Below are 23,932 nucleotides of genomic sequence, written 5' to 3'. Positions count from 1 at the left end.
TGCTAAGTCACAGGCTCTTTGTCAGTAGGTGTCACTGGAGCCTCCTGGACAGAGAGAACTGCGGGAAGGGGTGGCTCCCAGTGGAAATCCAGGGTGCTTGGCACAGAAGAGAATGCAATAGTTGCAGGAGAGCCCCAAGTCAGCAAACATCCTTCACGCTCACCAGTATGAAAAGAAAATTAGAAACAGCATAAAGTACCATGGTCCCCAGGGTAGTTGCTGTGGGATTTCCCATCAGCCACTCTGCATCATTTCTTTTTGGCAAATGGAAGTATTGAGCCAGACTAACGCTTCCTAGCCAAAATTCAACATGTGTGACTATCCCCAGGATGTAACTAAATAAATAGGAGCACGAGATGCCTCAGGCTGGAGACCCAAGGGACATTTCCAAAGCTACCAACAGAGCATGCTCTGTGTTTCGGTAACTTTCTGTGAAATACAACAAAGGAGTTCATGTGAAATAAAGGCGGCGATTATGTACCAAAGGGTGGGGTGTGAGGCTTTTTAATGCCACGGGAAAGATGAGGTCCTTCCACCCAGTGAATAGGAGTCATCTGCTTCTGCTCCAAATGGCATTATTACAGGCGTGCTGTTTAATCAAAGAACAGCATGTTCCACCCTGTACTTTGGGGGAGATTTAAAGCAAGACTTTGCAATGAGATCGAAGTGATATCTTAGTTGGAAACCCCCGATTGCAAAGCTTGTGTCTTCGTTTGGTTTTCCCCCAGAGGCAGACCCTGAGACAAAGATTCAAGGACAAATCATTTATTTGGAAGCGGAAAGAGGGAAGAGGGAAGTGAGCCAGGGAAGGGAAGACAACCAAATTAAGCAAGTTATCAAGACCTGTACTGTGGGCAACTGGAGCTTAATCCTGGTGTAGGTCACACGTCTCAGTTGTCCTACCTGAGGGACGGGGGTGGGGTATCTACGCACCACTCCATCCATGCATCTTGGACTGTTGCTGGGGGATGGACAGGAGCATTACTTCTCCTACTGTGCTTGATTCCAACAGCCAGGGAAAAACATCAAACTCACAAAACGATGCAGATGCTAGCAGCTAAAAGTTGGGCTGATGGTAAACACATCAGGGCTACAGACAGCAAACTGCTACTCCCTAGGTGTAGATTGTTTATTTGGGAGGCAATCCCAGGAAGAACCATGAAGGAGAGGGAAAGAGAGAGAGGAAAGGGAGGACCACCAATCGAAGGTGTGTCCATGAGCTGGTTACCTGTACGGGCAACTGAGGCTCAATCCCAGTGGAGGCCTCTGGGAGATGGTGTGAAGCACATTTCAGAATTGTCTTGTGAATGGGCGAGGAAGCTGGAACATTTGTCCGCATTGCCTATCTCACAATGGCTGAAGATTGTGCCACCAACTCCCAGGCCTTTCCCTGTGGCCTGCTGCCTCCCAAGCACACCGGCCTTCCGCAGAGAGGCAGATGCTGGAGGGTGGTAGCCATTGGCATGTGCAGAACTGTCTAGCAAGCTGCAGGCTGTCCTCTGGGGTGAGCTGAGGGGCAACAGTTGGCACTGGCACTCAGGAGAAGGAGGAAAAATGGAAGAAGCTACAAAACCTACATTTACTAAGTTCATAGCATTTGACATCCATTAGTACATCTAATCTTGTTGTAATTCCATTTGACAAATGAGAGAACTGGGGTTGGGAGAAGGATTGTGACTTGCTCTTGGTTAGGTGGCCGTTAAGTGGCAGTGCTGGGATTCCAGACCAGAATTAGTCTACAAGGACAGTGTTTTTCCCCTCCCTCATAAATTTATTTTTCTCCCAAATGATGTTTAGAGAGTTATCAAGACAGAAGCCAAAAGAAGCCTTCTGGTGTCTTCAGATTTAAAAAATACTTTACAAAAGATACTTTTGATCTGCACTCTCATTCAGTCAACACGTTTATTAAGCGTCTTCTATATGCAGCACAAAGAGAATGAGACGGACAAAATCCTTGTCCCATAAGTTTATATCACAGCAGGGGAAAGAGACACTAAATAGTGAGGGCAGCATGGATCTTAGAGTGGGCAAAGGGGATGGGCAATGAAGGGTGTCACCTGATCACAGCTGTGATGTAGGGTTCTCAAACCTCAGCCCTATTGACATTTAGGGGTGGACTTTTTGTGGTGAGGGACTGTCTTGTGCGTTGTAGGATGTTTAGTCTTGCAGAACTGGACATTAGAAAGGGTGAATCTTACTGTAGGTAGATTTTGTCTTAATAAAAAAATAAAAAAATTATTTCAGAAGACTCTACAGTAAGAATGGCACATTTGGGAGGGGACAGGTATCGCCAAGCTTGGTGAGAACTCTGAAGCAAATCTTTTTTTATTTTTTATTTTATTGAGTTTTTACAGAGAGGAAGAGAGAGGGATAGAGAGTTAGAAACATCGATGAGAGAGAAACATCGATCAGCTGCCTCCTACACACCCTCTACTGGGGATGTGCCCACAACCAAGGTACATGCCCTTGACCGGAATCGAACCTGGGACCCTTGAGTCCACAGGCCGACGCTCTATCCACTGAGCCAAACCGGTTTCGGCCTCTGAAGCAAATCTTGACTTCAGTGGGGGACCTGTGAAAGTCCAGAACCATTTGGACCGCCCTTACCTGTAAGCAACTGGGAGAACTTTATGGAAATGCAGGTGTGCGGTGTTGGAAATGCGGAATGACTGTTTCCCAGCACATAGAAGGATTATTCCAAGCAGGCCAATGCAACAGCATCTGGGGGTACACCTGGATTTCACACCTGGCTGTGAACTTGGCGATGGGAAGACCTGCATTGCTGAAAAATTCAGCTGAGCAGAAAGCATCCTGTTTGCTCAAACTCCTGGCCATCTTCAGGTTACAGACATGTTTAGTCATGACTCCATTTCAGGAGCTTTGTAGATCTTCTCAAAAAGTGTCATTAAAACCTAGTCTCAGCCTGGCCGGCATGGCTCAGAGGTTGAGCATCTACCTATGAATCAGGATGTCATGGCTCAATTCCCAGTCAGGGCACATGCCCGGGTTGCGGGCTCAATCCCCAGTGTGGGGCGTGCAGGAGGCAGCCAATCAATGATTCTCTCTTATCATTGATGTTTCTCTCTCTCTCTCTTCCTCTCCCTTCTTCTCTGAAATCAATAAAAAATATATATTTAAAAAATAAAATAGTAATGCTGAAGTCTTTAAAAAAAAATTAGTCTCAGAAGCAGGAGATTGACATAACAGGAAGATTTAGGCAGATTTTTAGAATCACATCTGGCCCATCCAAACCCCAAGTGAATTGGGATTTTTTTTTTTTAATGAGACACTTTGGTGCCAATAACAATAAAGTCTAATGAGTCAATGACCTTTGCAATTTCAAAACTGCGGTTTTATTTTATGGCTGATGGGGTCTTCCACAGAAATCACAATATTAACACTGGAACAAACAATTTTAAACAGATGGCAACATGACAGAGGCATAGAGCAACGTCTGTATGTTTACATGAGTCCAAATAAATCCCATACTAGTGGTATTTGTAAGTATAGCCATAAATGGCAGGGCTAGCATATGACCCTGGCTCTGCCATTTGGTAGCCATGTAGCCTGAGAAGTCCCTTCATTCTCTGAGCACCAGCTTCATCATTTCTACAGTAGAAATGATAATAGGACCTGCCTCATAGAGTTGTTGTGACAATTAAAGAGATGCTGTGTGTAAAATGCTCACAAAGGTGATGTATTAGTATCCTATGGCTGCTATAAGAAATTATCACAAATAGTTGCTTAAAGCAACACCAAGTTGTTATCTTATAGTTCTGGAGGTCAGAAGTCCAAAAATGGGTCTGCCCGGCCAGCATGGCTCAGTGGTTGAGTGTCGACCTTTGAACCAGGAGGTCACGGTTCCATTCCTGGTCAGGGCACATGCCCAGGTTGCAGGATCCATCCCCTGTGTGGGGCGTGCAGGAGGCAGCTGATCAATGATTCTCTCTCATCATTGAGGTCTCTCTCTCTCTCTCTCTCTCTCTCTCTCTCTCTCTCTCTACCTTCCTCTCTGAAACCAATATAAAAACAAAACAAAACAAAAATGGGTCTGATGGAGCGATGGAACTAAAACCCAGGTGTTGGCATAGCCACATTCCTTCTAGAGCAGGCGTAGGGAACACTTTTTCTGCCACGGGCCATTTATTACATCATTCACGGGCCATACAAAATTATCAACTTCAAAATTATGCTGCTATGAAAAAAGCTCCTAGATTTATTGAATTTTGAGTCCCACCTGTGGTTGCCTGGGCATGGTCAGACCAAATGATATGGGCCCACACATCATCAGAGCTGAAGAGAACACTAGCCAGTGTATGCAACCAAGACCCCCCAGGGCATCCTGTTTCCAATCCTTTCCAAGCTTGCTGCTGGAGCTCTCTCCGTTTCTATAAAGTGCCTTGCATCTCACTGGATGTTCCCCACCCCTGTTCTAAAGAATTTGCTTCCTTGCCTTTTCCAGCTTCTATAGGCCGGCCGAATCCCTTGGCTCATGGCACATCCTCCAGCTTCAAAGTCAACCGTATGGCATCTTCTGATCTCTGTCTCTGGTTCTGCTTCCTAACTCACATCACTGTCTCTGACTTTGACCCTCCTGCCTTTTATAAGGACCCTTGTGGTTTTACATTGGGCTGACCCACATAATCCAGGATAATCTCCCCATCTCAAGATCCTTAACCTAATCCCACTCACAAAGTTCCTTTTGCCACATAAAGTAACACATTTACAGATTAGAGGTAGTAGGACAAAGGCATCTTTGGGGGAACCATTATTCTGTCTACTATAAGGGTCTATTAATAGCATTATTAGTATAGGTCGCTGGTTACAAAAACTCTATGGTGATGTAGAATAATGATGATGGTAAAGAAAAAAGAAATGCTTTCAAACTGCTGTATGAAAAGCTCCATAGGAAATGCTAACAGTGGTTGTGATCAGGGTTAATCCAGGTAATTAAGCGGTGTTTCTTTTCTCCATTCTCATAACACTTTTGTTGTTGTTAATCCTCACCTGAGGATATTTTCTCCATTGATTTTTAGAAAGAGTGGGAGGGAGGGAGGAAGGGAAGGGGAGAGAGAGAGAGAGAGAGAGAGAGAGAGAGAGAGAGAGGAACATTAATGTGAGAGAGACACAGGATTGGTTGCCTTCCACTCTCGCCCTGACCAGGGCCAAGGATTGAACCTGCAACCCAGGTACATGCCCTTGATGGGGAATTGTACCTGGTGCGCAGGCCGACACTCTAACCACTGAGCCATGCTGGTCAGGTCATTCATAACACTTAGAATAAAAATATTTTAATTAAGATATTAGTAATATAAAAATAGAATCATCTTCATTATCTATGTATATTATATTTATACTAGAAGCCTGGTGCATGAAATTTGTGCACTGGGGGGGGGGTTGTCCCTCAGCCCAGCCTGCACCCTCTCCAATCTGGGATCCGTCTCACAATCCTGGACTGCTGGCTCCCAACCACTCGCCTGCCTGCCAGCCTGATCACCCCCTAACCACTCCCCTGCCAGCCTGATTGATGCCTAACTGCTCCCCCTGCTGGCCCAATTGCCCCAACTGCCCTCCCCTGCTGGCCCGGTACCCCCAACTGCCCTCCCCTGCTGGCCTGGTTGCCCTCAACTGCCCTCCCCTGCCGACCTGGTTGCCCCCAACTGCCCTCCCCTGCTGGCCCAGGTTGCCCCCAACTGCCCTCCCCTGCCAGCCTGGTTGCCCCTAACTGCCCTCCCCTGCAGGCCCAGGTCGCCCCCAACTCCCCTCCCCTGCCGGCCTGATTGCCCACAACTACCCTCCCCTGCCGGCCATCTTTGTGGTGGCCATCTTTGACCACATGGGGGCAGCCATCTTGTGCGAGGGTGTGAGGGTCAATTTGCATATTACCTCTTTATTATATAGGATATTGTGCTGGCTATCAATTGATGTATAACAAACCACTCCAAAATTTAGTGGCTTACAAAAAAAGGGAGGGGGGGGTGTCACACACATACACTGAGGGAAAGTATTGATGACAGGCATCTTTTAAGTCAAACTTATGTATATCTTCCTCTTCCTCTACCCACCCCTCTCCATAGCATCCCAGGCAGTTCCATGCTTTCCCCTCTCCCATCGCATTCTTTGAAGGGGGTATCACTGAGGAGTGCCTCACAGTTTTGTGGGTTTTTAGTCAAGACATGAAATGTGTCCCCTCTAGTAGATCAAGAGTTTAAGCTTCTTAGAGAAGTTGAGGTGGGCTTTTTTGTTTTGATTTGCTAGTTTAACCTCCTTTCCCACTTCCTGTGCCAATCCTCCTGTGGGGGAACTACCCGTCAACCACAGTGCCTTGCACTCTATTAGCCTGAGTGGGCAAGTGACCCAAGCCAAACCAAATAAACGCTTTCTGAAATTTGAATCTTGGACAGAGTGACTGGAAAAAAAATTCTGCAAAAAAGTTTTCAGTGGACACTGTAGGCTACTGTCCACCAGCTATTACACCCAGGTGCAGGGAAGGCCTGATCAGTCTAAGGCAGGGTTTCCTAACCTCTGTGCCACTGACATTGTGGAACAGATCCACTTCTGTAGTGTGTGAAGGTGGGAAGAGCTGTCCTGGGCACTTAGAATATTTAGCTGCATCCCTGACTTCAACCCATGAGATGCCACTAACACCCCCCTAGCTGTGATATCCAAGAGTGTCTCCCGACCTTGCCCAATGTCCTCTGGGGGCCCAATTCCGTCCCTGTGCCTCTTGCTGATGATTGGTTCAGGGGTGAACAGCCCAAGCCAGGTTAGCCAATGAGACACCAGAATAGATTTAGGCGGGGTGGGGGCAGGGGGCTTCCTTACTCTTAAGAGAGAGACAGAGGAAGTCACTTTCTCTTTCTCTTCCCCACTGGATATTAACAATTTTATAGCCTGTCAGCCACTTTTCAGCCACAGGGGGAACCAGCTTTCATATGAAGCCAACAGTGGATGACAGAGGGAAGAAAGAGAGAGAACCTGGATTCTCAATTGCATTCCTGAACCTCTGAGTCAGCCAACCTTGGAGCTGCCCTCCCTACCAACTCCCTTACTGCTTAAGCCAGTTTGGTTTTCTGATGCTTGTAGCAAAGCATGCTAAGCGACACATCATCAGAGCTGAAGAGAACACTAGCCAGTGTATGCAACCAAGACCCCCCAGGGCATCCTGCTTCCAGTCCTTTCCAGGCTTGCTGCTGGAGCTCTCTCCGTTTCTATAAAGTGCCTTGCATCTCACCGAGTTCCTCTTCTGTTCCTGTTGGCCAGAACCGAGCTTGTGACTTGCAGTGGGAGAATTCTGTTACCGCAGTTGACTAACTTCAGCCCCCAAACCCAACATTCCCAACCACCATACCACACGGGGCTAGCTCAAAACCTGTTTGTTGACTACGATTGACTCACCTGGTATTTCACAAAGTGCTGCTTATGAAACCTGCAGGAGAGATGGAAGGTTGATGGGAAAATCAACACAGAAAACATTCTGGTAAGTTCTAAAGGAAGCACTGCACAGGGGGGGGGGGTCACGCCAGGGCAGCCCAGGGGGGTCACCCAGTGTCTCCTGAGGACTGCTAGATCCAGCAGAAGTAGATAAAAGGGCAAAGAGAAGAGCAGGATCCCATGGTCTGGCTCTATCACCAACTCGCTCTGTGACCCGAAGGGAGTTGCTTCTCCCTGGAGCCTCAGTTGCCTCATCTGTCAAATGAGCATTATCATATTAACTTCTCCGGGTTGATGTACAGTTTAACTGAGATGACACATCTAACCGGTTTAGTGATCTGTCTCAACTCGTTGAGGTGCAGCTCAGCGAGTTTTTATTTTTTTCTCATAACTACTACCAAATATTCTCTGTTGAAACCTCCTCTTTCCCTCTGGGTCACAACAGAAATAATAGAGTAGTGGCAGTCTTAGGAGTGGAGGCAGAAGCAGAGGGCACGAGCCAGGCACTGCTCCAAAGCACCTCGCATACACTAACTCGCCGAATCCTCATCATGACCTAAGGAGGCAGGAACCAATATTATCCCCATTTTATGGAACCGGAGAAACAAGAAATTAAGTACTGTGCCCAAAGTTAAGGGGTGGGCTTCCTCAACCGACCTCTCTCCAATTTCAAAGCTTGTCAGCCTCCTGGTTACCAAAGCTGTCTCATTCACCGCTCTGACAACTCAAAACTCCTCACGTGAAAATGTCCCTTTCAACAGGTGAACCTCATGGTCACAGTGTTGACTGAAAGAAGGCAGACACGAACGAGTGAGTGCACACTGCGTGGTTCCACTGTTGTGAAGTTCAAAAACAGGCAGAACTCACCCAGGGTGTTAGAGGTCAGGACGGTGGTCCTTGAGGAGGGGAAGCGAAGGGGCACAGGGTGGCTTTCTGGGTGGCTGCTGGAGTTCTGTATCTCGATCTAGGTGCTGGTTAGTTGTGTTCAGTTTGGGAAATTCTTTAATCTGTATATTTATGTATATTTTTCTGTATCTTGTTATATTTCAAAAAAAGGTACTTGCAAAAAACTTCAACCTCAGATTGGGTTCAAAGTTCTTCGATACACCTCCCCTCGTTCAGTTCAAGCTGGACTCATGGCTTTAGGGGGTTGGGGCTGGGGGTGGCAGTAGGAGTGGGCGTGGGTACCATTCTGCTGAATGGGCTTCACAGAGAGCCCTAAAGAGAGGTGGCCGGCCCCAACTTCTGGATAACCTCTGAACTTGGACTGAGCGACTCAGAGGGCCCATAACATCACTTTATTGGACATATACGCAAAGTGTAACGGGGGGCCCCTAGTTGGAAGCACATATTTGTGATACCTTGAAGACTAGTGGTTGAGATGCCCAGCCCTTTTAAAGACGCCAGAAGTTTGTAGATAGTTGGTCAAGGAAGACACTTCTGTTTGAAGCTTTTTAGTTAGACACAAGGAAAAGCCAAAGTCGGCTGCCTTAGGCTGAGTCGTCCAGAAGCCAACTCTGAGACAGGGATTTGAATGCAAGTGCGTTTCATCTTTGAGAGGAGATCTTGGAAGCACCAGTTAAGGAGTGGGCAAAGGAAGAGGAACCCATGAGCAGATTGCCACCGTGGGAAAGTAGGGTTCACTCCCACTGGGGACCCTGGGCACAGTGAAGACCACACCTCACCTCTGAGTTGCCCTAGTTGAGGAGCAAGGAGCTTGGGTTTTTTTGTTTGTTTGTTTTTAATCCTCACCTAAGGACATGCTTAGAGAGAGGAAGGGAGAGAGAGAGAGATGGATGTGAGAGGGAAACATCGATAAGTTGCCTCCTAGGTATGTGCCCTGACTGGGACTCGAACTGGCAACCCTTCAGTGCACAGGACGACGCTCAACCAACCAAGCCATACGGAGCTCAGGTTTTTATCTATCAGCTTCCATTTGTCTTTGGTTGAGGGCTGCTTCTGAAGGCATGAAGCCCCCAGGATTCCCAACTAGGCCCTAAGGCGAGCTGAGCCTGCTCCTGTGGCCAGAGAAAGCTTTCATCCAGAGAGCTGCGGGTGTGAACATCCAGGGTTGAGGGGACCTGGGCACGCCATCAGCATGAGGAGTGAACACCTATCCCCAGACTTTAGTTGTGTGGGGAAAAGAAACTCTGACCTGCTTAAGCTACTGTTAGTCAGACTGGGTGTTACTTGTAGCCAAAAGCATTCCTAAATGATACATGGAGAGCAAGAAGAAGCTGACATGTAGACCGAAGCAACAGTTTAGAGCAAGAAGAGACGAGTGATAATCAGAGTTGGAGGAACATGTATTGGATTTCACAGGCAGTATCAGGGAGGAGGGGGACCTGGCTTCCAGCTGCTACATAAGGTGGGAATTAGACCACGGAGACTGGTTGTTAAAGAGATGACCCCCGCTGAAGGGTGAAAGGCTTAGAAACATTTCAGTTTGATGACAAAGAGACAAAGACCTGGAGACAGACGGACAGAGTGAAAGGTAGGAGAGGAACTGAGGTAAAGGCAGTGATGGAGAGACAGAGGAAGAGACAGTGGGAACTCAAGTAGTGTGAAAATACACATACCAACATGTTACCAGGGACCATCGTCAGTGGTGAGATGAGAAAGTACGTTTTCTCTCTTTCGTGTGCAATTTTCAAGATTTCTTCATTAAACATGTATGACTTTTGTGATTAGGAAAAGAATTAAGGAAAACGAAAATGTCCCACCTCTGAGGGGAGAACTTACGATTCTGAATAGGAGAATACCAACTCCTCACTTTAGTTCTTACATGTTTCTTGAAATGATTTAAATACAAACACAGTTCCCTTCCTTCTCCCCCTCCTTCCTTCTTCCTTTTTTAGAGAAGACCTGGGTCAGGCAGAACTGGCTCCGTGCTAAACCAGAGCTGAGGCTGAAAGTGGGTGGATTGAAGGTCACTTAAGGAGAGGGGGACTAGAAGCTACTTGGAACTGAGCATCGGATTAACTTTTTCCTGGTTCTCTCTCTGCAAGAACTGTCTTGTCCTAGAGTCACGGAGGAGGGAAGTGGGAGGGAAATAGGCTCTGTTTACAGAGGTAGTAAAATTGGGTGTAGATGATTCATTCTTTCATAGATTCATTTAACAAGCATTCAGGGCGCAGCTCTTGTCGCCCAGGTCCTGAGCTGCCCTGGGGATATACCACAGTCCATGCCCATGAGGGGATCCTAGTTGGCTGAGCGAGACACACACGCGGACTGATAACACTAACGCGAGAGAGGATCGATCCAGGCCAAAATAGAGGTTTGCACAAACGTTGAAGTTCTGCTTTCACCCACCCAGATACAGATCTCACTCATGAAATGAAGAAGTAGAGAGTGATAAGGGAGATTCTTATTTAGAAGGACTGGTGAAAAACTGATGTAGGTGGTTTCCAAAAGATCTTGACGGGTGCTCTGGAAAGGAACGTAGCTAAACTTGAGACCCCTAGGACTGGCAGATGGCAGAGAGGGGACAGTGTATCAGTTAGCATGCTTTTGCTTCGAGTAATAAAAAAGCCCATCCAATGTGGCTTCAACAGTAAAAGCGTATATGATCTTTACAAAGCCCATAGCTAGGTGGTTGCAGGGACAGTTCAAGAATTCAACACTGTTGTCAAGGACCCTCCCTCCTTAGCCTACTGAAGAAGAGGCGTATTCCCTCCCATGTGACTCTTACAAGAGGGAGAACCCTTTCCCAGAAGCTGCTGGGCAGACTTTGCTTCATATCCTGTTGGCCAGGATTGAGTCATATGTCCATACTTTAAATGCAGAGGTGACCTGGTAAAATAGCATCTCCCTTTTCAGCCTCTGTTACAATGGGTGGACTCTGGCAGCCAAAAAGAGGAAATGGAGTGATGGTTGGATATGCAACCAACAGTATTTGCCTCAGAAGGGAATTAATCTTAGTTGGCCACTGTTTATAACCCCAGTTGTCCCCAAAATTTCCAGCTTCCCCTTTAATATCTAAATCACAATAGGACCCGATGACTTTAAGAAGACCAAACTTTTATCAGGTTCTTTCTACAGGATATTACTCAGAATCTACGGGGGATGCTCACATGTCACAGGGACCATCCTTGCGGTTGTTTAGCAATCACAGTGAGCCATCTCTCCTTGGACTTCTGCCCTGTCTACCATCTCTTAACTGCCTGCACCAGGATGCTGCCCATCTCCAACACCATCTTGACCTGGAAGTGGTACCCGGTCCTCTTCCTTAACAGCCCTCCCAAAAACATGGCTAGGTTAATCAGAATATAGGTTCAGCTACTGTAACTGAGACTACCACTAACAGTGGCTTAGACAACGCAGAAGTTCATTTCGAACAGTCAGAATGGTCCCTGGAAGCAACCAGGAAGACGGGACTCCGCATATCAGCTGAATACCAGCCCTTTTTATGTCTCTCTCATGTATCATTCTATGTGTGATTGGTCTGGGAATGATGACCACAGGATCACGGTGCCAGGCTCCTTCTATCTTGTTCTCTTCCATTCCTCACACATTATCTGCACAGTTCATGGTAAAGCATACTCTGTCCACATTCCAGGCAGCAGGATGGAATAAAGGTGAAAGAAAGAACCAGCCCTGCCCCCATCCTCCCCACAGGGCCCCTGGGCCTTGAGGGCTGATTTAGAAGTGAACCACATCACTTCCACCCACATGCTATTGGTCAGCGTATAGTCTGCCACATGGTATATCTAGCTTCAAAGGACACTAGGAAATAGTCTTTAGCTGGGCGGCCATGTTCCCGTCTACAATACTATTTTTGTGAAAGAAGGGGAGAATTGATATTGGAGACTATTAGTATCTGACCCAACAACTAAGATGAGCCCATAGGAGGGAACAAAATCTTACTGAAGCCTTGAGGATGACAGAAAAGGAAAACCCAAAATGAAACTGTAGGCAAATAGCTCCCAGAGCCCTTGTACCTTCATCGTACTTTCCCTCGCGCCCGTCTTCACCCTCCTTTCTCTCTAGCCTTCCACCATGTGGTGGGGGTCACCCTGCCTCCCATGGATGGAGGCTTCCTGAGGCTGCTTTGTCGCTAGGATTTAAAACCAGCCTCCCCCATTCCTCGCCTAACCCAGATGTGGGCGATGGACCAAACCAGGGCCTTCAGAGGAAAAATCCCTCCCTCGTGTGGTTCCCATGGCCCAGATGAGGCCAGCATGAGAGTTGTAAGCACCTTCCCCCAAATCTGGGTCCCTCTGCTTTTAGTCACACAAAGTGTGGGTCCTGTCCAAGGGGAGAAACCTCCAGGCCAGCCCCTTCCTCTCTGCACAGTTGGGTCTCAAATGGAAGATCATGTCCATCTTCAAATGCAACAAGACTGGGGCAAAGCCTTGATCCAAAGACATACATTTCTCCCAAGGACTCCAGGAACACTCCTGTCTAAATGTGAACTTTGACGTTAATTCCTTTTCTCTAAAAGTCCAGCTACAGTCTTGCCACAGATCCACACAACTTACAGACATTATCCAGACGCTGCTGTGCAGTGGTGGACAAGTTACATAACCACTCTGTTTCCTCATCTGGGAAATGAGGTTAATGGCAGACTCTCTCATGGGGTTGTTGGAGAGCTCTAGAGAGATGGTAGAGGTAAAATGCTAGGTTAGCCTAGGACTGACCTATAGTTGATGCCCAATATGTGTAGCTATTATAATTACTACTAGAGGCCTGATGCACAAAATTCATGCACAGGTAGGGTCTCTATGTCTGGCAGGTGATCAGGGCCGATTGGGGCCTTCCAGCTGCTGGCCAGGGCCTTCTTTCATTCCTCGCCGCCCCCTGGTGGTCAGCGCACATCATAGCGAGCGATAGAACTCCTGGTTTCTGGGTCAAACTCCCGAGGGGGCATTTTGCATATTAGCCTTTTATATATATAGACTAGGGGCCCAGTGCACAAATTCGTGCACCTTGAAAGGAACTGTGGGCTGCGGTGGGCACAGGGGCGAGTCTTGGCCCATTCTCTGCACCCCTGCCTGGCCCCTCCAGCCACAGCCCCCGGCCCCTGTCTGCTGGCAGCCCTGCTCCCACCACCACTGCTCCCACACACTAATGGCACCGGCCCCACTCACAACCGCTGATGGTGCAGAGCGATTGGGGCCATCACCAGCAGCGGGTGCGAGTGGGACTGGCACCGTCAGTGTGTGCAAGCGGCGGCTGCTGCCCCAATCGCCCCTCAGGAGCAGGGGGAGGTGGAGAAGCCCTGAGGGGCAATCAGGGCCGGCAGCTGCCGCTTGGACCTGCTGACAGCACTGAGCGATTGGGGCCGGTGCCAGGCGCCGGCAGCGGGTGTGAGCGGGGCTGGCGTCGGCAGCAGGTGAGAGTGCCGGGTGGGACCGCGGTGCATGGGAGCAAAGAATTTTCAGTAACCACCAGAGGCTCGTCCTGATGACAGCAACTGGAGCCCTGCCTTGGTCTGGTGCCCCCGCTCACCTGCTCCACCATCCTGCCACGGCTGACGCCTGCCATGTTTCACGTGAGCCCCCTGGTGGTCAGCACATGTCATAGCAACCAGTTGTTCGGTTGTTTGGTTGTTCTGCTGTTCGGTCAATTTGCATATTAGGGATATATATATATATATATATATATATATATATATATATATATAATAAACAACTCAGTATGGGGAATCTGTATCTGGATAATGTCACTGTTTTAGGATTTCCCGCAAGAGCAGTGGTTCCTCCAAGAATAAAGGGGGAAGACTATTCCCACCTTCAAAGACAGAAACTGCTCCTGACCCACTTTAAGAAATTGAAAATCGAGAATCTCACCTCCAGGACTGGCTACAGAATTTGCGGGGCCTGGTGCAAAATGATTGTGCAGGGCCCCTTGTTAAAAAATGATGAAGAATTTCAAGCCAGCAACAGCAGAGCATTAAACCAAGAGTGGGCCCTTCTGAGCACAGGGCCCTGTACAGTTAAAGCCCACTGGCCCTGCTCACCTCTGCCAGCAGGACAAAATTAGAGATGTAAACAGCAGGTTGCAACATATGCTATGGAGATAGATGGCAGCCTGCTTTTTCCATCAGCCTACACAATTGTAGTAACAACAGCTACATTTATTGAGTCCTTGCTGTGAACTAGAGACCAGGCTGAGACACCATCTCCTTCAACCATCACATCCTTGCTTTAAGTAACAGATGGAAAACCCAGGATCAGAGAGGGTAAAGAATTTGTCCAAGGGCACACAGCCCAAGTCAGCCAGACTCCAGAACCTGAGCCCAGAACCGCTGTATATGTGACCAAAGTGTCCTCCTATCCTGACCCTCTCAACTGGACGGGGCGGAGTTTTAGTGACCTCTGGAAACCGCCCAGACTCCTCCTTTGCTGAAAGCATGGGGCAAGGTCTAACTTCCCTCTCAGACCTTCCCCCAGGCCTTGACCTTTCTTTCTCAGAACCCATGTGATACCCTAGTTCCCTCTGAGCGCCTTCTCCTCCCCCCACTGGGACAGTCGCCCTTACAGGACCAGTAGCTCAGGATTAGATTTATGTACCTATTCTTGTTTTATTTTTAATGGCTTGAAGTAAAGTCTAAACTACTTTGTGGGGGTGGAGAAGTGGGGGAGTCTTTATAAGGATAGGGAAGAGAGCCCAGGAAGATGTGAACAAGGAGCTTCTGAGCTGTTAAACTTTCTGTGAGTTCTGAAACAGTGCAGAACTCACATACATTCATAGAATCTCAGAACTGGAAGTAGTATCTAGAACTGCAGTGGGTTCAAATTCTGGGTTTACCATTTCTTAGCTGTGTGACCATGGGCAAGTTGCTTAACCTTTCTGTGCCTTGGTTCAAATGGGGGACAATAATAGTACAGGCTTCACCATGTTGTTGCAGTGTTATTATTACCATTATTAGCTCTTTGTGGTTATTGTTTATTGAGAACTCATGGTAACAATGAGAGCCTTGCAGAGCCTGTACAGCATAGGTGAGAGCTCAGAGGCTGGGAGCAGACTGCTTGCATTTAAATCCTACTTCACTACTTAAAGCTGTGTGATCTTGGTTAAGAAATTGACTTCTCTGAGCCTCAGTTTCTTCATTTGCCAATATTTCTCTTGGCTTAGAGATGGCATGTGAGACTCGATTGAACCAATGAGATTCAAGGCCAGGACTTGTGCTGGCACCACCAGGGAAAAGAAGTATTCTTCACATTGAAGTTGCTGAGCTGGCAGGATGTGGGCCTGGATCTGCTGGGCCCACCTTGGTTACCTCAGAGGAGAGCCTGCCTGCGAGTAAGGCTAACACAGGGGGGGAAACAGATAAAAGAGCTGTTGAGAGACAGTCATGATGACATTGCTTGTGCCCCTGGATGTAGCCGTGCCTGAAGCAAGCCATTTTTGGACTTCCCAGTTTCATGAGCCAGCAAATTCCCCGTTTTGTGAAAGCCACATTCAGCTGGGTTTTTTCTCACTGGAAAGCATCCAGGCTGAGACCAGGAGGTTAAGCAACTTGCCCATGGCCTGAAAGCTAGTAAGTAGCCAACCCAGGATATAGAAGCTTCTAACCTGCTGTGCCCATTGCTCCAACATCGGGGCCATTCTGCATTTGGGTGTTTGTTGACTTCATGTCTTTACCCTCTCTGAGCAGCCCTTTTCTCATCTGAAAAATGGGATAACGCCTGACTTGCAGGGCTGTTGGGAAATAGAAAATGCTGGACAACACTGTTACCTAGTGCTGCTGTCTGTGGCTGCAGGCGGAAGCTCTGTGCATCGTTTCCAGTGCTTTGGCCTTTGGCTTGGCCCCGGTTAGTTATTCCACCTCAGGGGTGTCTTTGGCTGACCCCAAATCAACCAACTAGTCAAGGTGCCCACACTATGTTAGCATGTGTGACTCTCAGAGGGAAGGGCCATTCCCTTCCTGGTTGCATGTCCTCAGTGGTGAACAGAGGGAGCTGGGTGACCCTGAGGACCCTTCAGCTCTGGGTCTCTTAGGTGGAAAGAAGCCCTGTCTTCTCAGTTTCTGGAACTTTCCAAGGACTTGTGGGCTCTTCTTGTAATGACCTGTAGCTTAAGTCAGCATTGAACCAAATTGACGTAGTTTCTTTTCTTCATGAAATCTACATTTAGTGGTGGAGACAGACGATGAACACCTAAAACAAATATTTACCATAGTGCTGTGGTAACCCTGGGGAGAAAATATGACACCAAATGCCTGGTAAGTGCTAAGAGGGAAAAGGGATAGAGTGACTGGGCACTGTTTACCAGGAGGCATCAGAAGGGGCCTCTCTGAGGAAGTGACATTTCATCAGAGACCAATTTGGTCTCACTCTGGATCCCAAGCTCTTAACACTGAGCCATCTTCCAGGAAAAAGACCGGGACCAGGCAGCGTGCTGACACTGCTAAGTTAGGAGTCGATGATCCTTGGGAAACACTCGTCCTTCTCCACGGAAACTCTTTAGGACATTTTTAAAAGTTTAATGGGTCATTGATTTCCTCCATTAGCTAAATCCACGAGGAAAGGCCAGAGAAACTGCGTGAGATCATGCCTGCCAGGAAAAGATTTCAGCTATCATGACACATGGCCGTTTGTTTATTTTCTAACCAGTCATCACTAAAAGACTCCCAATCACCACCATCACTTCTCCGGGGATTCAAGAGCTTGGCTGGTTGTAGGCCAGACCTTGGCAGGGAATCGGCGAGCTTTACAAATGAAAGGAAGGCTCAGAAAGGCATAGCAGACTCTGGTACCACGGGTCACTCCTCCCTGCCAAATATCACACAAGAAGTTGGGGGAGATACAGAGAAGAAAACCATGTGAAGATGGAGACACAGATTGGAGTGATGCTGCCACAAGACAAGGGACCCTGAGCCACCAGGAGCGAGAAGAGGCAAGGAATGTCTCTCCCCGAGAGCCTTCGGAAGGCTTGTGGCCCTGTCAGCCCCATTGATTTCGGACTTCTGGCCTGCAGAACTGTTTGAAAATAAATCCCTGTTGTTTTAAACCACCAAACTTATGGTAATTTGTTATGACACTCCTAGGAAATTACCACGACCACAAAACAGCCCAGACTTGGACCCTGCTTTAGCCTGCTGCAGCCCCCCTCTCCTCCATCAAGAACTTGTGCGTAGCTTTGGCCCCACTCAAAGGCTGCTGCAGTCCTTGGGTGACACTCCCTGCACGCTTGAGGGCCACTTGGGCTCCAGATGGGCATTTGATTTATTTACTTATTTAGCTCAGCCCGCAATGATAGGAATGAACCAGCCTGTTCTCTCTTCCCCCAAGGAGTTCTGTGAGTACCAGACAAACTAGCACTCAAATCAACGAGGACAGGAAGAGTATACCAGACCCTGGAGTCACTTAAATGGGCCAAGACTTAAATTAGGCAGCTTCCAAGTGTGGGATTCCCAAACTTTCCACCAGAATGGACATCTTTTGTTAATTTCCTCCATGGAACACTCAGTTTCTAAAGACATTGCCTATTAAATCAATTGCATTTATTCAAAAATAATTCATTTACCTCCCCGCCTCCACTTGCTATTATATGGAGGTAGGTATATAGTAACGAGGGCTAATTTTTAGTGATCCACTCACTATACTAATAGCACTAATATATACTTAGTCCATCTTCACACCACCCCTATGAGGTAGGTACTTTTATTATCCTAATTTTACAAAGGAAGGAACAGAGGCAGAGGAAGGTTAGGTATTTTGCTGAAGGTTGCACAGTTAGTATTTAGTAGAGCTGGAATTTGGACTCAGGCAGCCTGGCTCCAAAGCATTCCCCTGGAGACTGGGTTAGAATCTTGGCTTGCATACCAATGTGCAATGCAAGTGATTTTGTTTCTCTGCACCTCGGTTTCCTCATCCATAAAGTGGTAATAATAGCAGTGCCTATACTGTAGGATTGTTGTGGAGATTGAGAATGTGTACTTGGAATCCCAGGCAAGTGCCTGCTGTAAGCACTCAAGGAATTATTTCAACCAGTGATACCAGCAGCTGCTCTGGCCAGGCTTGAGATGCAAACAGGGAACAGAGATGATTCGGTCCTCTAGGTTCTCTGACCCCATGCAGTTCACGATTCCAGAGCTGGATGGCTTAAGCAGAACCTTCAGGAAGGCAATCTGACCAGCCCTTTTCATATGTGCTTCCAGGACCACAGGTGTACAATTAGCTGGGGTTGCTGGTAAAAAGTACAAATTGTTGGTATCTGAGTTCTTTGGAGTTGGACCCAGAAATCTGTATTATCCGACACTCTAATGCACCCCGGAATTAGTGCTTCTCTGAGTCCAGTCAGGGCAAGATTTCCTTGATACTTTGGGAAACTGAAAATCATGCCAGGACCTCAATCCATTCCTGCAGCGCCCTAAATTGGAGACCTCAAATGGAAATCTTGCATTTCAGTACAAGGACAGTACAGAGAATAAGGAGTGTCTTCCTCAGCAGCCTGGTAAATAAAAAAGCTCTAAGTTTCATGAAAAAACGTGCAGACATCTGGCCAGAGGCAGGAGGCAGGAAATGGAACATGTTTCCTAGGCCCATATTCCAGCTTGGAGCACTGAGGCCAGGGCCCTGGAGTTGCAGGAAAGGTACATGACTATTTCAAGGCCACCCTGTGATTAAACGGGCCTCCTAGAGGTTTTGACCTCACTATCCCAGGAGGCCTTGGCAAACCCAAGTGCCTTGCGTCGAGCTCCCGGGGTCGCCTAGGCAACGGGCGGGCGCCCCGCCCAAGCTCGGAGTTCCGGAGCGGAGGAGGGAGCGAGCACGGCGAGAGGTCTCGCGGGGCTGAGGCTGCTTCCCCCAGCCCACCCCCCTGACTCCACCCCGCGGAAGTGCTGGCTGACCTGTCCGACCACTGATTGGCCTTCGTTCTGGGGGCGGAGTCCACAGCAGCGCGGTGCGTACTTCCGGCTGCCGGGTTGACATGAAGAAGCAGCGGCTAGGGCGGCGGTAGCGGTGGGAGCCGAGGCTTGCAGCGGGACTCCCGGCGGAGCGCGCGACGCGGCCTAGAGCGGCAGACGGCGCGGTAGGCCGAGGAGGAGGCGCAGCAGCCGCCCTGGCCCGTCATGGAAATGGAAAAGGAGTTCGAGCAGATCGACAAGGCCGGGAGTTGGGCGGCCATTTACCAGGTGCGGGAGCAACCCGGAGCGCGGCAGGCCCTTCGCTTAGGCCGCGTGAACCTTCCCCTCAGAACCCCGAGTCCCGTGCTTCCTCTGGGTCTCGACCTGTGCGTCGGCCCTGCTGCTTGAGGAGTCAGTCCGACGGCGGCAGAGGCCGGCCCCCTCTCTCTTTGTCCCTCGGGTGGGCCTCCGTCCCTCCCGGACCTCGCAATTCCCTTTGATCCCCCACTTACCTCGCATCCTCCAGCCCGCTGACCTCTCCAGCCCGGGGGCCGCGGGTCTCTGCTCTCCGCGCGCATCCCTCGCACCCCGACCCCGCCCCCCTTCCTATCCACTCTTTGTCCCCAGGGGTTGGTAGAACGCCCCCACCACTTCCTTTTCTAGACGGGACCACCTCAGACTCTCTTCCTTTGTCTCCCTGGGAGAAAGGCTTCCTCCCCCTCCCTCCTTCACATTTCCTTTCCCCTAGTCTCCGTGTGCTTCGGGAGTCCCGAGGATGACAGTCCCCTTCCCCCTTCCTGTTCATTCATTTAATGGATACGAATCGGCGTGCCTGTTCGTGCTAGGCACCGCTGAGGCGTTGGAGGTAGTGTTCACTGGATAAGACAAGACCTTATCCCTCGTGGAGCTTAGAGTCAAGTAGGACAGTCAAACACAGAAGCAAATAATTTCAGATAGTGACAGGTGCCGTGGAGAACACCAAACGTAAGGGAAGGTGGGCTGGCTGCCTTAGAGAAGGGGGTCAGGGCAGGTCTAGCAGACATTTGCTCTGTGAGCTGAAAGAGGAGCAGCTGCAAGCCAGGCAGGTATCGGGCTCAAGATCCTTCCAGCCAGGAGGCCTGAGGTACCCACTTCACTGGGGCCAAAATACTGTTACCCTTTCAGACAGGGACCATTGGTACGGAAATCGCATCTTTCCCCGATGAGCATCTTATCCTTTGGTCGTGGCTGAGATGATTGGGTCTTCCAAGTCCTCGTCTCCTTGTGGGCTATGGTGGTGCATACAAGTTAGGAAGGCAGGGTTTCTGACATCTCTCTAAAACATCAGGTTAAAAACACGAAGCGGTCTGCCTTCAGCAGCAGCTAACTCTCTCAAGAAAATATGTGCTCCTGATTAAATGTCATTGCGGGGGTTGTGAGGATTAACCAAAACCACACTCCATATTTTAAATAAACGATGTACAGAATAGAGAGATGTTGTTACTTCTGTAAAGGGAGAAGGCAATTTATTCTGTCTCCAGCTTATAGGCTCAAAAGGCAAATTGTGAGATCTATCAGCTGGTAGTATTAAAATCTATTTTGAGCTCCACTTAAAAAGGAAAGAAAGCTTTAAGCAATTCTTGGGTATGCTTGACTAACAAAAATGCCTTTTTTTGGCATGCTTGGTTTCATGTAGATTTGCATCAAGCTTATTTGACAGGATTACTTGTACTTAGACTATAAAGTATATTAGTTATTGATAAATATATACAGTTTGTATCCATTGTCTAGTCTCTCTGAAGTAATTGAGTGAATTTCACTAGCGACGTTGAGAATGTGTAGACATGCTGTCTGCGTCAGATTTAATGCAGTGGAATCTAAAGTGGTTCTTAATGACAAAATTGTTCCTCTGAAGTGTTGGCTATTATGATATGCCCCGTCACAAGTGGAGGTGGCCTCCACGAAGCATTGGGGAAAATCTGTTACACCGAAACAACACATTAATATTCTAAAAACTCATATTCTAAGAGAAATTGATTTCTTACTGTTTTAGGCCAGAGCTTGGAGCATGTTCGTCTTTAACTTCCCTCCTTGTTCTTAAGTTTCTTTCTCTACCGTATTTGAACTCCAAGACTTGGTCAAGATTTGCAGTGTGTCGAGATTCCCTTAATGGATTGCCACGTTCCTAGAGGTGGTTTCTTTTGACATTAGAGAGTTGTCCATTATGGGCTTTCTCACCTGTACTGTACAGGTATTTTTGGTTTCTAACACTGAAATCAGAAGCTCTTCTCCTTTTTGAGTTGAAAAGTGGCTCTTTATTGGGCAATGTGGCATTTTTAAAAACAGAGTTCAGATGACCTTGAGTTGAAAGTGGCACATTTCCAAAAGTGTGTCAATTTACCGAAACCATTATTTCTCAGGAATTCAAAGAAATGTGTTTCAGGTTGGAAGAAAATGGAAGTTAAACAAAATTAACAATTTATAGCATGTCACGATGAGGACAGCCTTGTACAAAGTCATTTTAAGCTTGCTTAGTCTATTGTGATTAGAAAAATATAATTTCTGCTTAAAATTTTGTAAACAAGGCAGTGCAGTTATTTCTTATGACACTAACTTCTTTTCTAACTAGAACAAAAAGATGCAGAAACTTGGCAACAATTGGGCAATGAACAAAGGGTAAAGTAGACTTGAATGCTGAGAAATGTGGTAGCTTAGAAAACAAAAGTGTCAGGCGAAGATTCTATGTAAGCTTAATCTGATAAAGTGAGCATAACTGTGTTTTTAATTGTTAGCCTAATAAATAGTATAGGTACTAATGAGCATTTAGGTTTATTAAAAAGATAGCTTTGATAGCACGTGTAGATGGTTTAAAAATTGTTCTCTATCATTTAAACGATTGTGTGTCTGGTTTGAAAAGTGGAAGTAATACTAGTGAGCTTAGAATTTTAGTTGGTCTGGCTGTCTAAGAGGAGACAGAACACAGATAGGGAAAAGGGGTTGGTTTTTGGAGCTAGAATAAAGAGAAAACAGAACTCGAATTAATGAAAATAGCTGATAAGCTGCCCTCCATCTGTAGTTCAAGGTTGGGGTCAGGTGTTTTGCTCTTTCTCTCATCTCTAAATTCTCTGATTCTCTGACACTGTTCATTACCTTTAAATGTGAATGATTTGATTGTTTCACATAAAGGAGGTTGCAACTGTAGCTTATGACTTGAAGACAAGATTTATTCCATGTTAGAGGCAGGCTTTGTAAAATGGGCCACTCTTCCAAATGACTTGTTTTTATAGCTGCTTTCATTATGAAATATGATCTAATGCATATCTAGGTTAAAACCATGTTATAACAATAGTTCACTAAAATTCTTCACTGCTATATACAGTGTATGTTTTTATAATCCAAGAAGATGAATATTAAAATTTCCTAATGTTTATTTAAATACCATTCTCTTCAGAGAAAGACTCTGTTTTGTGAAGAGGAGACAGATCTATATACTATGACTCACTTCACTTAAAAAAAAAAGACAAACGGAAATGACATGGAGAGATTGGGAAGTTCTAGTCATCTTGAGTGACCCATTAGATCTAAATGTGCTTGTTTAGCCCTGGTTTTAGTGAACTAAATTTAGGTGTCTGTTCTCCACTTTGGAAATGGTGTAAAGACCTTTGTAATTGTCGGGGCTTATATTAAATTAACTAGGAGCACAAGGAGAAATAGTGGAGGGAACTTTCTGCTATCATTATTTGTTTAACATCACTGGCATATTTATAGGAATACTTTGGTACTTTTGGAAGTACATAAACAGGTCAGCTGGGGGATGATGGTAATGCAGATGATCTCCAGTTGCCAATTATCTGCATTTTAGCATGAATAGCTCCCCAAAACCTCTAAAACTACCTGGTATTGAATAATGTGTTGAATGTACTAGTATACTGAATTTTATGATAGAAATGAATATGAAATTTCCTGTAGGGAGTTTTTTCAGAGTATAATCTGTTAGAATAATGACTGTGTCTTTTTCTTTCTTTCCCTTTTTTCCTTTTTTTTTTTTTTTTTTTTGGTATTGTCTGTTTTCTGATCTCTGAGGGTGCAGAAATTTTGTCCTATGATGGGCTTTAATTGCAGGTACTTTTTCTTAAGCCTACCTGAACCCATATGTATTTTGCGCACACTGGCATTCCTCCCTGCAGTGTTTGTGTTCATTCGTTCATGGTAACCAACTAATACCGACAGATAGGCTGGGCATGCTTCGTGTTCCGGAAAATGGGAAGTCTAGCTGGGTCATTGTTTCCAGGACAGTGTAGTTTGGTATCAGGCACTCGGTGTGTTTTCAGTATCCAGTGAGTGCTGGGGATTTGGACTAGTTTTTTATTCCCCCTACCACATTTTGTTGATTGGTCACCGTAGCATTCTTTCTACCACTACAGTGGTCTAGGTTCTTAAATCTATAATCATAAAAGCATAATATGCAAATTGACCGAACAGCAGAACGACCATCAGGACGCCCTTCTGGATGACCTTCTGGACAAAGCCAGGGCTGCGAGGGCCTATTCTTGCACGAATTTTGTGCATCGGGCCTCTAGTTTTGCTTATAATACTATGGTCGTTTGTAGTTTAACACTAGAAACAAGTGAGATCAGTTACATATTATTATGGTCCCTCAAAGTCTCTCCACATCTCCTCCTACCCCACCATGTATATTCTTTACATTATCACTGGTAATTG

The 23,932-nt window shown here is 47.0% G+C and overlaps 1 protein-coding gene and 1 pseudogene across 3 annotated transcripts in view; one reads left to right on the top strand and one right to left on the bottom strand.

Annotated features, from left to right (window-relative positions):
* LOC307106930 (large ribosomal subunit protein uL22-like) overlaps positions 1–23,932 on the bottom strand; it is a 389,619-nt pseudogene that overhangs the window by 356,895 nt on the left and 8,792 nt on the right. The gene's annotated exons all lie outside the window — the stretch shown is intronic.
* Positions 19,310–23,932, top strand: part of PTPN1 (protein tyrosine phosphatase non-receptor type 1) — a 75,073-nt gene continuing 70,450 nt past the window's right edge. Inside the window, exon 1 of one of the 2 annotated variants that reach the window (XM_079783737.1) lies at positions 19,310–19,519. In XM_079783737.1, coding sequence (XP_079639863.1) covers positions 19,457–19,519 — 63 coding nt within the window. In that variant the 5' untranslated portion in view covers positions 19,310–19,456. The remainder of the gene's footprint in view (positions 19,520–23,932) is intronic. The other variant, XM_079783738.1, reaches the window with a different exon arrangement.

The sequence above is a fragment of the Cnephaeus nilssonii genome (assembly GCF_951640355.1).
Source record: "Cnephaeus nilssonii genome assembly, chromosome: 11".
Taxonomy (NCBI): Eukaryota; Metazoa; Chordata; class Mammalia; order Chiroptera; family Vespertilionidae; genus Cnephaeus; species Cnephaeus nilssonii.
The sequence above is the reverse complement of the archived record's forward strand: the minus strand, read 5'-3'. Positions and strand labels throughout refer to the sequence as shown.